This window comes from Anabrus simplex, chromosome 3, assembly GCF_040414725.1.
Source record: "Anabrus simplex isolate iqAnaSimp1 chromosome 3, ASM4041472v1, whole genome shotgun sequence".
Classification (NCBI taxonomy): domain Eukaryota; kingdom Metazoa; phylum Arthropoda; class Insecta; order Orthoptera; family Tettigoniidae; genus Anabrus; species Anabrus simplex.
Window position 1 is genome coordinate 112285508 of NC_090267.1, and position 15039 is coordinate 112300546.

At 41.4% G+C, this 15039-nt stretch overlaps 1 protein-coding gene across 8 annotated transcripts in view; it reads left to right on the forward strand.

Annotated features, from left to right (window-relative positions):
- smash (smallish) overlaps positions 1-15039 on the forward strand; it is a 321926-nt gene that overhangs the window by 203158 nt on the left and 103729 nt on the right. For all 8 annotated transcript variants that reach the window (XM_067142672.2, XM_067142671.2, XM_067142675.2 and 5 more), the window contains one exon: positions 9096-9318. In XM_067142672.2, coding sequence (XP_066998773.2) covers positions 9187-9318 — 132 coding nt within the window. In that variant the 5' untranslated portion in view covers positions 9096-9186. The remainder of the gene's footprint in view (positions 1-9095; positions 9319-15039) is intronic.

Here is a 15039-nt window from a genome sequence, read left to right on the forward strand (position 1 = left end):
TACCATTAGTCTATATATAGGCTACATTACACACAAATAAAGCTGATGCCAAGGCATTGTTATATTTATTGAAATGTACAGTGGTAAACAAAAGGTTCTTCTAGTATAATTGGTTTTTCACAACAAAAATTATAGTTTACAAAACAAAATCAGTTGCTATCAAAAAAGTATTGACACGCCTATACAAGAATGAAATTAAAGTCTTTATAATTGACGTAACTCAAGTCTAGTAGCCTGTGTGCATACCGTTGGCATTGATGACAGCGTGTAAACATCTTGGCATGGAGGGAACCAAGTTGCGACTTATCTCTCCTGAGATCTTCGACCTTTCCTCCAGAAACATCGTCTGAAATTCGTGCTTCCCTGTAGAACGACATTTTCAAACTTTTGTCTCTCAGTGAGCCCAAATATGCTCTATTGGGTTAAGATCAGGGCTCTGTGTGGGGTGGAAACTCTTCTTGGTGCATTATATAACAAGCACTCCCGCGTTCGCAGAGCCGTATATTTTGGGTCATTGCCTTGTTGAAAGTAAAAGATGCCATTAAGACCCAGTTTCTGTGCCTTGCTACATAAGTGGCCTTCCAACACATCGGTATATTTGCGATGATCCATGACACCTTCAATAATTGCCAAGTCACCAACACCAGAAGTTCCCATACATCCCCAAACCACTATGCTTCCTCCCCCATGTTTTACTGTAGGTAGGACATGTTGTGATTGGAGCTTTGTATTTGGTTTGCCCTAGACTTTTACATTTACATCAGATCCAAACACGTTAAACTTGGATTCGTCAGAATATATCACAGAATTCCAAAATTCAGTCGATTTATTGACATAATCTTTGGCGAACTGCAGGTGTTTTCTTCGGTTAACTTTCAAAATAAAATGTTTTCTTTCTGGGAGATCTCCCACGAATATCAGCTGCGTTCAAAACAATCCTAATAGTTTGAGCACTGACCTGTTTGTTGGACGTTGACTGGATGTCCGATACAATCGATCCTGTATTTTTAAAGGGCTCTTTTATAGTGCAAGACGAACTATGTTTCGACGCTCCCTACATATAAGAACTCTTGGGCGTCCAGATCTGCGTTTAATGTCTGTTGTACCAGTCTCTTGAAACTTCTTGAGGATTGCCCGCACTGTTGTATAAGTAACAGAAAGTTCTTTACCAATTTCATGGTATCTTTTACCCTGGGAATGCAAGAAAACCACCTTGTTGCGGAACGACATGGAATGCTCCTTCCCATTCGGATTCATCGTGACAAATGAATGATCCATACACTTGTCGTCAGGCAAGCGATTGAACTGTTTGTCAATTCCAATATTGTACAACTCTGGTACGCGCGGCGCTGTCTGTAAAGCTCAATAACAAAAGCCGTACAGTGTGCCAATACTTTTTGAGCAGTAGAAAACACTGATTTAATAAATTACATGTGTTTATGTTGTGTTGGGAAAATAGTTTAATATATGAATTATTTCCTTTATTGAGTAAGGGTTAATGGTATACGTATAATGTTCCTAGTATTTGTACAATTGTATTATATGCGAAAGGTGTCTGTGCCAATACTTTTTGGTGCCAGTGTAGCCTGTTTGATTATTATAAGAGACTACTGAAGCAGGTGTTGAGATCGCTAATCAGACCGCAAGTGTATCTTTATTTCATTTTAGTGAGTAGGATTTTATGTCCAACACAGTGTGATCTATGTACAGTAGTATGAAGTTAGTTAGAAAATAAAATTCCCTGTAAAATGGAGAAATGATTTAAAGTAGCATTTGTAATAAAAAAAATAAAAATAAAAAATAAAAAAAAGCTTAACATTAAAACTTAGGTAGAACTGGAATAATGTATTATGTACTAATAGTAGCAAAAGTTAACTTTTGCCTGGCTGAGTGGCTCAGACGGTTGAGAGGCTGGCCTTCTGACCCCAACTTGGCAGGTTCGAACCTGGCTCAGTCCGATGATATTTGAAGGTGCTCAAATACGTCAGCCTCGTGTCGGTAGATTTACTAGCACGTAAAAGAACTCCTGCGGGACTGAATTCCGCCACCTCCGCGTCTCTGAAAACCGTAAACATACTTAGTGGGACGTAAAACAACATTATCATTATTAAAAGGTAACTTCATATTTTAAAAGGCGTTTATTTAATTTGCTTCAGCTTACCGTCCAAAAGTTTGATTTGCTAATTTACTGTTGTAGTAATCGATTAATTTCATATTGTGTGAAGAGACTTGTTTTGACAAATTCACTTCTCGTAGACACAACAGTAACGAAAAAGGCCGAAAGTAGAGGCAAGTATCGCGGCGAGTGGTTGTTGTGAAGGCTGTACACGTCAGGGGAATGGCGCTGGGTCCAGCATCCTTGGGCAAGGTCGTCCGCCCCTTCCCTTCCCTTGCCTGCATTCCTTGGGTAACCCATTTCTTTTGTGAGAAGCGGCTGGCGGACGGCTGGGCACCTGGTGTGTGTGTGTGTGTGTGTGTGTGTGTGTGTGTGTGTGTGTGTGTGTGTGTGTGTGTGTGTGTGTGTGTGTGTGTGTGTGTGTGTGTGTGTGTGTGTGTGTGTGTGTGTGTGTGTGTGTGTGTGTGTGTGTGTGTGTGTGTGTGTGTGTGTGTGTGTGTGTGTGTGTGTGTGTGTGTGTGTGTGTGTGTGTGTGTGTGTGTGTGTGTGTGTGTGTGTGTGTGTGTGTGTGTGTGTGTGTGTGTGTGTGTGTGTGTGTGTGTGTGTGTGTGTGTGTGTGTGTGTGTGTGTGTGTGTGTGTGTGTGTGTGTGTGTGTGTGTGTGTGTGTGTGTGTGTGTGTGTGTGTGTGTGTGTGTGTGTGTGTGTGTGTGTGTGTGTGTGTGTGTGTGTGTGTGTGTGTGTGTGTGTGTGTGTGTGTGTGTGTGTGTGTGTGTGTGTGTGTGTGTGTGTGTGTGTGTGTGTGTGTGTGTGTGTGTGTGTGTGTGTGTGTGTGTCAGATGACCCATTATGACTTAACCATTTCCCTGATCATTTCCAGTCATTCCACGTGAAAATATTCTGTTCGAAATATTCCACTTCTGTTAGAGTGCATTTTTTCTATAGTGATGAATGGTTTATAACCCCCCCCCCCAATTCCCTACATTGGGCTGTGCCGAATAACAATCTCGAATGTATGTGAAAAGGAAACCGAGATAAACACATTCAGTATAACAAGTGCGAACAAGATGCTTCGAACCTCGCATCTCCCAACTTTAGAGATTCCTTCTAAACGCTAACGCCTTCGTTTACGACTACAAGTTCACGTAACTGATAACCATTATCGTCCGTCGTTCGGCGGGTTGGCAGGTCTTCTCGTGGTCTTCTCCGATCTTCAGCAGATTTATTGCATCGAACTACCTTTTATAAAACAAAGTATTACCCTCCTTAGCAAATCTTTCTCGGATTTACAATGAGATGGGTTTTTTTGTTGCTATTTTGCTTTACGTCGCACCGACACAGATAGGTCTTATGGCGACGATGGGACGGGAAAGGCCTAGGAATGGGAAAGAAGCGGCCGTGGCCTTAATTAAGGTACAGCCCTGGCATTTGCCGGGTGTGAAAATGGGAAACCACGGAAAACCATCTTCAGGGCTGCCGACAGTGGGGTTCGAACCCACTATCTCCCGGATGCGAGCTCACAGCTGTGCGCTCCTAACCGCACGGCCAACTCGCCCGGTACAATGAGATGTTTCCATCTTTCCTTACCTTACCTTACCTTACCTTACCTTACCTTACCTTACCTTTCCTTACCTTATTGTTTACATTACAGCGTTGGAGAGGATAATCTCGACGCTTTAGCATTTTAACTACAGTCACCACCCGTTAACCTCAGAATTCACTACGTGCAGCATTTCTACTTATAAATATAGCATTGAAGTTGGTAGATATTAGTCTACTGCCTTCGAGACAGCTTGGAAAATAGCACAGTATATATTGTTTTTACTAACTATAGAAATTCGTCCGACTCGTTGGCTGAATGGTCAGCGTACTGGCCTTCGGTTCAGAGGGTCCCGGGTTCGATTCCCGGCCGGGTCGGGGATTTTAATCACTTCTGATTAATTCTTCTGGCTCGGGGACTGGGTGTATATGTCCGTCCCAACACTCTCCTCATCATATTCAGACAACACACTACCAACCACCACAGAAACACGCAATAGTGCTTACATCCCTCCATAGAGGGTTGGCGTCAGGAAGGGCATCCGGCCGTAAAACAGGGCCAAATCCACATGTGCGACGCAGTTCGCACCCGCGACCCCACAGGTGTGGGAAAAAGCGGCAGGAAAAGAAGAAGAAGACTAACTATAGAAATTCAAGATTGATTTCATTTGATAGAACTACATTTTATAAAACAATGTATTAGCCTCCTAGCACAGTTTTCTCGTATTTTAAATGAGATGTTGAAGTTAGGGTGTGAGCTTAATGGTAAGGTCAAAATTCCACAAGTGACGCCGTATCTCCATTACTGGCGCCAGGAAGGTCAACCTCTTTTTTAATTTTTTTAAAAAGTGTTAATGTTCTTGCTTACATAGACCATTTATTCATGAGCATTAGTATGATATAGTTTGCGGTTAAAATGACTCTGCAAAGGCTTCTCGCTACTGATACTAGACCAATTACCCACCTCAGTTGAGGCACTGAAAAAGGGAAAATAACAGTGGCGATCGGAACCTGACTCCGGTTCTGTTGACAGCGTGCTTGTCTGAGGACCTGCCTGCTTGCCGGAGAAATGTTACGGCGGTTATGCAAATGCTTGACGGCTTGCCTCATCAGCATTCCAGCCTGGGGTTCTCAGCCTTTACGGGTGGGTCGGAGGGCCCAGGGCGGTACATGCTTTTGTGTCTTACATCCTGTGTTTGGAGGTTCATAAACCGAATTCAAGAAGCCCTTAGCTGAATGGTATGGTTAAAAAAATAATATAAAAAACCGAATGAAGTTTGTAGTTCAGTTACTGATTTGTTGGGGGCCGATGACCTAGATGTTAGGGCCCTGTAAACAACAAGCATAATAATCATCATCATCACTGATTTGCTGTCAGTGCAGCTGATATTTCATACCCACTAACTGATTTCAATTTCATGCTCCATGCGTCTCTTTCCTTTCCTCTGATTAATGTTAAGAGAAAATGGTGCCCGCCTAACCTTGGGAGCGTAGGTTGGAGACCACGGTTTCCCTAGCTCAGTCTGGCATTAATTCCACTTGTGCCAGGCTCCTCACTCACTTTCCCGTCCGACCTTCCTCGGTCAACTCTCGTTCCCTTCAGACCCTGACAGTACGAGGCCTAGAGTGTCCTTCGTTTTCACGCCCTTCGTCGCCTTCTTTCTTTGCCGATACCTTCGTTCTTCCAACTGCAACCTCTTCTATTTTCCTTCTGTTTAGTATTACGAGAGGATGACTGCCCAGTTGCACTTCCTCTTAAAACAATAATTACCACCGCCACCACCACCACCACCACCACCACCAGGGGCTGGTTGCTCAGTTGTACTTCATCTTATGAAAAAGTCACTTGCCCTTTTCGACTGGCTGCAAGTGTTGATAAAATAAGTAGTTAGTGTTATATTGCTAAGACTCTTGGCTGAACTGCGATTCATCATACCAAAAGTCAGCCACAGTGTACAAAAGACTGGAACTGCTGTTGTTGTTAGCAATGCAAATAGTAAAGCGAAGGATGATGCCATCTTCGATTTCAATTCAGACTTTAGTGAAACTGGGGAGAAAAAAAAATGGTTGTATTCGACCCCTTTATACGCTGCTTCAGTTTCTATGCAACGTTTTCAGTCACTCGGTATATTTTTGGATTCAGGAAAGCTTACTCTGTTCAAAGCAGTGAAAAACAAAATATGGATTTTTGACGCCTTTCCTCATACAGTAGGCTATACAGTATGTATCTCTGTTATTCATACAGGCTTCAATTTCTTGTCAAGTCTCGTATATTCACATTAATGATTGAAAAAGTGACATAAAACGTACATTACGGGTAAAAATATTGTTTGTCAATGACAATTCATTAGTGAAAACCACACTTATTTACATACAGGCAAGAAGATTTGATGTTAATGTGCCGGCATCGACAAACGGGTGTATCAGTTGTATTCGTACACATGGACAGGATGATGCCCACCGTTTGGTGGCGATGCACGGAAAAGTCTCAGTGACGGCATACGACTGGTCAAGTGCGATAGTCTCCTTCCTAGAGTATCTATGGTAGACATCGGTAAGAGTGCAGATTTAAGTACGGAGCTCAAGAACAGTATACTTAAACTGGCACTTAAAGGACTCATTACGAAATCTTGAACAGCTGGTCAATAGAACACATTCTACGGTGGAATATGCGGTTGATACATTTAAATACAAAGGCACTATTAAGAACACGCCAAGGAAACCCAAGAGACAGTGTTTAACTGAAAGGAAAGAACGGCTTGTTGTTCGGCTTATAAAGTCAGATTCCAAATTAAGTGCACCAGTATTGAGACAACTCACGGAGGATTGAACTGGAAAGACGATCAGCAACTCCACCATCCGTCGGATCCTGTATCGGCATGGGTACTATGAAAGAATCCCTCGGAAAAGGCTATATGTAAGTAGAGAAAACAGACGGCTTATACTGATATTCGCTAAGGAGCATATAAATAAGGAGAAATAATTCTGGAATGATGATGTCTTGTCTGATGAGACAAAAATAAACCTTTCTTGGGTCAGATAGCATCCACAGAATATGGAGAAAAATTGGTACGGACAAAGATGTGGCGAATACACTCCCAACTGTAAAATACGGTGGTGGGTCTGTAATGCTTTGGGGCTGTATGTCAGCCAGAGGTGTGCGTAACATACATTTCATCGACGGAATAATGAACAAGGAGGGCTATAATGCAATCCCGTGGGCAAACGTGAAGCAGAGTGCCCAAAATATGGGGATGCCACCTGTTTATATATTCCAGCATAATAATGAACCAAAACACACTGCTGATATTAAAAAGACATGGTTGATCTGGAACATACCTAAGCAGCTTAGAACACCTTCCCAGTCTCCGGATTAAAATCCCATCGAACATCTTTGGGCTACGTTGAAGAGGAATCTCCGTGGGCAACGTATGCGTACGAAGGAACTTAAAAATGCGATTCTTCAGGAATGGCAGAAAATCACCCCCGACCTATGCAAGAAATTAGTGTATTCTATGCGGCGACGATGTCAGGCAATTAAAAAGTCTTGGAGATATTCCACTAGATACTAACATGTTCCAGGAACCCTTTATTTGTTTGTTTATTTCAAGTGTTCAGTTTGCTTGTACGAATAGAAATGATACAAGATTATGGGCGCGCTTTTCTTTATTAGAAGCCGTATGTTTGGTTAACATGATTGCAGATAGATACATTAGATATATGTTTTTTGAAGGCTTTGTTGAATGTATGTTGAGTGAATAAAATCCTGTTTAGTTTATTATTTTCTGGCAGTGCGTTGAAGTACTAAAGCAAACAGCCCGTACGAATAGAATAGTTACATACTATATGTGCTCTTTAGCCTATTGTCCTTATGTGCTCTTTAGCCTATTGTCCTTATATATTCGACTGCTTTAAAAGTCAGCAAACGAAGCAGGTCTGAGATACGCCGAAAATAACATCTATGAGTTACTTTCCGTAACCCATCTTTCTCTCCAAAATACATGTTTAAATTTTTACTGGAATTCCTCCCCTATCCCTGTTCTCCCTTCAGTCTGTCGCCATGGTAACAGAGGGGTCCTGTAGGATCCTTCATATGCGTCTGGCTGGAGAGTGCTACGCGGCTTTTTACAGTACTTGCTTTCTACTAGAAATGTTTTGTACCCTTTTTCTTCAGAGCAAAACATTCAGCATATGTGTCATGGTGTAGCCTTGAAAGCCACGATCTCGTTACGCGCTAGTAGAAACGAACCACTCCAGTTTTTGTGGTATGTTAAGACAACGGAAGGAAACCTTCTCTTGTTAAGTTTGATGTTGGAGGTTTGTGTTATTTCTCCTTTTTTACCGTACTGTTGTGGTTTTGATTAGTGGTTTAGAATTCCGACTTACAGTATTTACCGATCTTCATCTTCGCGATGCTAACTGTGGAGGCAGACGTTGAATAAATTCAGTATTTATCGTTAAAATTCACTCTCACTTTGCCCTTGTACACTTTTATGAACGATCGGCAAGGACGTAAACCGCACTATAGATTTATAGTATTTACCGGAACTGAAATCTAGCAAGGTAAATTTGCTCCCATTCTTCATGTTCCATGATCAAAAATCCAGCAGGAGACATGCATATTATATGGTGACTGTAATGATTATGCATTTCTACGCTGTAGAGATGATTAAATCTCTGAAGCAAGTAAGGATCGTGCAGCTGTAGGCTTGATTCGGTAGAAGGTAGGTTAGAACTCTAGTTCAGTAGCCATGCGGATGATTCTCTGTAGTTTCACCGTTTGCACGCCAGTCAAATTCCGGAGCAGTGTCTTAATTAATATCAAAACTTTTTTTTTCACTCGTAGCCCTTACTTCTCCGAGAGTAACAGTAAACCTACGTTGTAATGCGACGTTAAACCACAATCTAAAGGAAGTTTTATTTTTTATTCTTTTATTTGCGATATTGAAAAAGAGACCATAGATTTCGAAGAATGTCTCTCGTTCGTTCAAAATAAAACAAACGCTGTAATTTGAATCAGAGATGCTGGACTAAGTGGCACAGACGGTAGAGCGCTTGCTTTCAGAGCCCAGGTTGGTGGGTTCAATCCCAGCCCAGTCCGATGATGATGATGATTATTATTATTATTATTTGGATTTTAGCTATCTAAGAATCGTGTAAAATAACTCATCGCATTCGTCGTCTTGCTTCTTTTCTTGCATTCCAAATAGCTGTTCATCCTATTGCTGTGCTGGTATTGTGCTATAATCTGCTATTCCATGTCCAGATATTATTTCTTTTCCTATTTTCCTTTTCGTAGAAACCATTACAAGTTTTGTATCAACCTTTTGAAAGTTGCTCTGTTTTACATTATGGATTATTATTAATATTATTATTTGCAGAAAGAGATATTTACTCTGTTTTAGTAGTTGTTGAAGTAATGTTAATCATTATTTGTTGCAGGACCGAGTAGGAGGATGGGCACATAAGCCACACGACACACGCACGTACACACACATTCAGTTTGAAAGAGCCGAGTCCATACAACCACAAGATGCCCGGTAGCAGTCGCAGACACTCCACCACGCCGGAGTACACGTGTCGAGACAGCAGCAGCAGTACATCCGATCGTCGCCACAGTACTTCGTCCGATACCTCCCTGCCCGACAGTTCGCACTTTCGACAGGTGAGTCTCTATAAAGTGGCATGATTGAGAATTGAGCAATCGCTCTGTAGTGTCCTGCAAATGACAGAATAGTACGTTTACGAAGTGCTTAAGCATCTTTTCCCTCTCACCACGTCATTGTATAATCGCTCAAATAAGAATGGGCGCATGGTATTGTTTGTTCCTCGCCTTAAATATTGTATCAGACTTAATTTTAATTATCAATATATAATTCACTTCCCGTGTAGGTACAAACCCTATGTATACCCACAACAGACATTTTATCTATATGTTCAATTTATTGTTTCTGACCGAGCTCGATAGCTGCTGTCGCTTAAGTGAGGCCGGTATCCAGTATTCGGGAGATAGTGGGCTTGAATCCCACTGTCGGCAGCCTTGAATACAGTATACTTTTCCGTTGCGCGCCCCCTCAAGATCACACGATCATGAATACGATATGTTGTTGTATTAGACCAGCCCCATGTTCTCGCATGCCCACGGCAGGGTTAGGCACGATGAGCACCGAGGAATAAATAACCGGAAAACGCAACACATACACAGGCAAAAAGATAACAAAAAATGAAAACAAAGACAAAAATACAAAAATCAGTGGACGCTCAAATCAACCAGAGGTAACGGGGCGATAAAAAAAATACTTACCTGTCATGTTCGCGCGGAACGGACCGGGTCGAAAAAGACCAGACACAAAGTCATGAGCTGAACTCGAGCCTATTAAATCAAAGGGTAAAATTTAAAAGGCTACCCTTCCTACTCCTACAATAATAACGCCGAGTAGAAAACAAATTGTTTATTAAATAAACATTAACCGAGCTCGATAGCTGCAGTCGCTTAAATGCGGCCAGTATCCAGTATTCGGGGGATAGTAGGTTCGAACCCCACTGTCGGCAGCCCTGAAAATGGTTTTCCGTGGTTTCCCATTTTCACACCAGGCAAATGCTGGGGCTGTACCTTAATTAAGGCCACGGCCGCTTCCTTCCCACTCCTAGCCCTTCCCTGTCCCATCGTCGCCACAAGAGCTATCTGTGTCGGTGCCACGTAAAGCAAGTAGCAAAAATAAAAATTAAAAAAATAAACATTAGATCAAAATAATAAATGGCCACACGAAAATCAGGGGCAAATAAAATAAATAAAGAAAGAAAGAAAGAAAACCAGCCCTGGAATCAACACAAAAGCCTAATAACCTATTCACTATCATAGCATCATGCCTACCCAATAATATGATCCTGTCAATAGAATCAACCATCCTTAAAATACAATTATTCAGAATAAGAAAATAAATTGTTACCTTAGGAACAAAATAGAGTAATTCCATGACGCAGACCTCGGCCCAAAGTAATAAATCATTTGATATCCATATGAACAGGCCGAGTATTTACAGATCGCGACACACGGCCATTAAATGTGATGCCACACACAACAATGGTTTACAACGAACTAAAAAAAAAAAAAGACGGAAAGATAAAATATGGTCGAACCAAAGATCAAAGAAAGGGAGACACGCGCAAGCATGGCGCCCGGGATCAGGGATAAACAAGGCGTTGCCAAGGGAACATGCAAACACCAAAACAATGCGAGTGCCCAAGAAAATGCGAAGATAAGAACAAACGACACAACTAGGCAATATGATATGCGTCCTGCATATCTCACATTCGAACACTCACGCAATAGGTTAAAAGGGGTCCAAGGGACAGGGAACGTATAACAGATAACAATGGTCAAAAGGACCACACATATGTACAAGCACGGTTCTTCAATAACGTCTCACGTGGATATGTGAAGCCGAACCCACACAAGATCGGAGGCCCAAATCACATCATCAAATCGTCTCTCATATACAACTCAAATGCCAAAGAAGCACAAATCTCCCATGTACAGGCCCTTCCGTTACACAACCACATAGCGGAGACATCGGAGAGCAATTTGGTATATGAGTAATTAAGTAGATACCTCCACAACATGAACCGTAGAATAAAGTCGACGTAACACACATCCAAGGTGCAACAGAGCACATTCACGCAATACAAGCACTCAGTAAGACACAAAGAAGAACATAGGTGAATTAAATGGCGTTACATGGGCAACAACAGACAGAACAAATACGGGCCACAAAATAAATAAGTACCTACGGAGAACAAATAAATAGTGGCCAACCACAAAGCCACGTGGTGAATAAAAACAAACACACAAAAAATTGAAGTTACATTACCTTAATCAGGCCATTCATATATGTGCAATAATGCACGTTTGAAACCCCCGAGGCTAATAGCATTCATGTCTTAAAACGATCGAAATAGCGCTTGTAAAAACAAGCGTTGAGAAACATTGTGTCGCTCGCCATAACCCTTCACGAAGATAAAAGTTTAGAAGAAGAGCCATGGAGAAGCCAGATAGACAAGATCGGGAACAAACGTCCAAAAATCACAGGACGACAAAGGCGACATCTGTGATCTTCTCGGGCTAAGTTTGCGTGTACAATTGAAGTCGAAGTCGGCCATAACAACCAAGTCATTGAGTACACATAAGTAACAGGGGACAAGCAGTTCGTCCGAAAAGCGGACTAGATAAAGATAGAAATGGCCAGGATAGGCTCAGTGGTTTCCCATTTTCACATCAGTCAAATGCTGGGGCTGTGCCTTAATTAAAGCCATGGCCGTTTCCTTCCCACTCCTAGCCCCTTCCTGTTCCATCGTCGCCATTAAGATCTATCTGTGTCGGTGCGACGTAAAAGCAACTTGTGAAAAAAAAAGAAAAAGAAAAAATGCTTTTGAAAAAATGTATCTGCGAGGATCTTATATGCCATGCGCTCATTCTTTTTTAATAGGAAGATGTTAAATCCGAAATGGTGAAAACTGTCATCTCTTTAAAAACGTCTGAGAATATCTTTAATTAATGGAGCTTGATCGTGTTTTTAGTGACAATACAATTTAGGAAATCGCTGCATGAACCCCTGAAACCTGCATAGATTTTATTTCATTTCCTTTATTTTTGGTGTCATCTTATCCCCAGTTACATGCATACGAAATGAGAAAATGTTAACTCGTAACATAAACCGCGGAATGGATCATTATAGTTGCTGATCGTTCAGCGGTTTATTGCCTGCAGCCGATATGATGAGTTACGTTCAGTGGCTAGAGAGACAAGAGTACTCATTAGATATTAAATTAAATTTATGTTTATAAAATATTAGTTGAAGTAGTTTTGAGCCATTTTATTTAATTTTTTCAGCATAGGTTGAATTTCCATTCGCTAAATATTATCTGAAGTAGATTGGAACCATTTTATTTAATTTGTTTTAGATATTACATCAAAATAAAATTATGTTTGTAAAATACGGTATTCATTGATTTGGGATTGAACCATCATATTTTACTTATTTTAAATATTAAATGAAATGTAAGAATTATTTGTATTACATTTATGTTTGTTTTAGTCAGTTTCTGCGTCCAGTAAACCGAGAATGAAAGGAAAAATATTATTTTGGAATGATTTGCTGAATTATGTAGGCCTACGTGTCTGTGGAAAAACCCTTACACTCCCGTCCAAAGTCATGAGTGTCTTTTAGAAATGAAAGGAGAAAACAATAATCCATTTGTGGCATTATCTTCTCTGTTAGAGTATTTATTTTTGCTATTAACTTGAGAGTTATAATACTTCCGTATGGCTATTGCTAGCCTTGTGCAGCTCTTGTAAGGCTGAACCTCCGACAAGGGTGGGCGACATCTGCCGTGTATGGGAAACTGCGTGTTATTTTGGTGTTATTGTATGATGTGTGAGTTTCAGGGATGTTAGGGAAAGTACAAACACCGAGACCCGTCTGCGAATCGAGCCCGGGACCCTATGAACCGAAGGTGACTACGCTGACCATTCAGTCAAGGAGCTGGACATTTGAGATTTATAGCGCGCTTCTGTGTAACAAATTGTCGTGTCTGAAAATTGTAACCGTCAGCATCTCTATTTCATGTTTTCGGGATTGGGGGATTATTGCTCAGTTGTGAATAAACAGCCATTGGCGACATATTAAGTGTAGTGGCCGGCTCATGAACTACATTTCGCGAGCCTATGTGATCAATTTTTGAAGGGTGTACATTTTCATTAATGTTATAACGGTTTTACTAACGCTGACTTGGCAGGCCTATTGGACAAGGAAGGGATCGGCCCTGCTTTAATTAAGGCACAGCCTGGAGAGAAAATGGGCTCCCTACAGTGGAGTTCCAACCCATCACCTCCCGAATGGCGCGTACCGCGTAGACAGCTCGCTCGGTGGAGCGATCAAAAATCTTTGACACACATTAATGAGTCCATATTGCGAACAAGTGGGTACCTGTCTATTCGATCGTCGCCGAAAACCTATCTTAATGCGACGTTAAACCTCTATTATTATTATTATTATTATTATTATTATTATTATTATTATTATTATTATTAGTATTATTATTATTATTATTATTGGAGCCTCCGTGTCTGAGACGGCAGCGCGTCGGCTTCTCACCGCTGGGTTCCATGGTTCAAATCCTGGTCAATCCATTATTTGTGCTGGACAAAGCGGAGGCGGGACAGGTTTTTCTCCGAGTACTCCAGTTTTCCCTGTCATCTTTCATTCCAGCAACACTCTCCAATATCATTTCATTTCATCTCTCAGTCATTAATCATTGCCTCAGAGGAGTACGGCAGGCTTCGGCAGCCATTCCCGACCCGGTCGGATGACTGGAAACAGGCTGTGGATTATTATTATTATTATTATTATTATTATTATTATTATTATTATTATTATTGGCTTTACGTTGCACCGACACAGATAGGTCTTAGGGCGACGATGGGATAGGAAAGGGCTAGGAGTTGAAAGGAAGAGGCCGTGGCCTTAATTAAGGTACAGCTCCAGCACTTGCCTGGTGTTAAAATGGGAAACCACGGAAGAAACCCATCTTCAGGGCTGCCGACGGTGAGATTCGAATCCACTATCTCCCGAATGCAAGCTCACAGCTGCAATTATTATTATTATTATTATTATTATTATTATTATTATTATTATTATTATTATTATTATTATTATTATTATTATTATTATTATAAGATGAGCTACAGTAAGTATTGTAGACCTAGCGTCAAAATATTTCGATGAGGCAATCCTAGTTAATCCGGTGACTTATTTCTAGAAGCATACAATATTTTTCCTTTTCAGGAAAGAGTTAATTTATGTGTCAAGTTCAAGGTTCTTCCGCCCATGGAGGGTGGTGGTTCGTGCAAGATGGCTGGAGCAGACAGCTGTCACGCACAGTGTTGCCACCATTGCGGAAGTTACGAGAGGGCGGACGGAAGGATTCACGCTTCGGTAGGGGCCACTTCCGAACGGCATCAGTCCGCATTCAGGTCCCACAAAGAGAGTCACAAAATGGCATGTGTGCATTTCAAACACGAGTTAGGTACATACACTGTGGCCAGCATCCGTTGTAGGCTAAAATACTAACACAACAGATCCGCAAGCTGAAATCTTTGGTCTGTGCATTCGTGCATTGTTCTGCAGTAGAAAAACACACAGAGAAGAGCAGCATTACTTGCTAGGAAGCGAAGGGCCTTTTATTTTTTGTTTCGATCCCATCCAGCCTCATGCCCGCCTGCAGTACCTACGAATGTAGAGTAGTTCTGAAATCCATGCTATTAGTTTTACATCGCATAGACTCAACAGATCTTATGGCGACGATGGGATAGGGCTGAGAAAGAAGC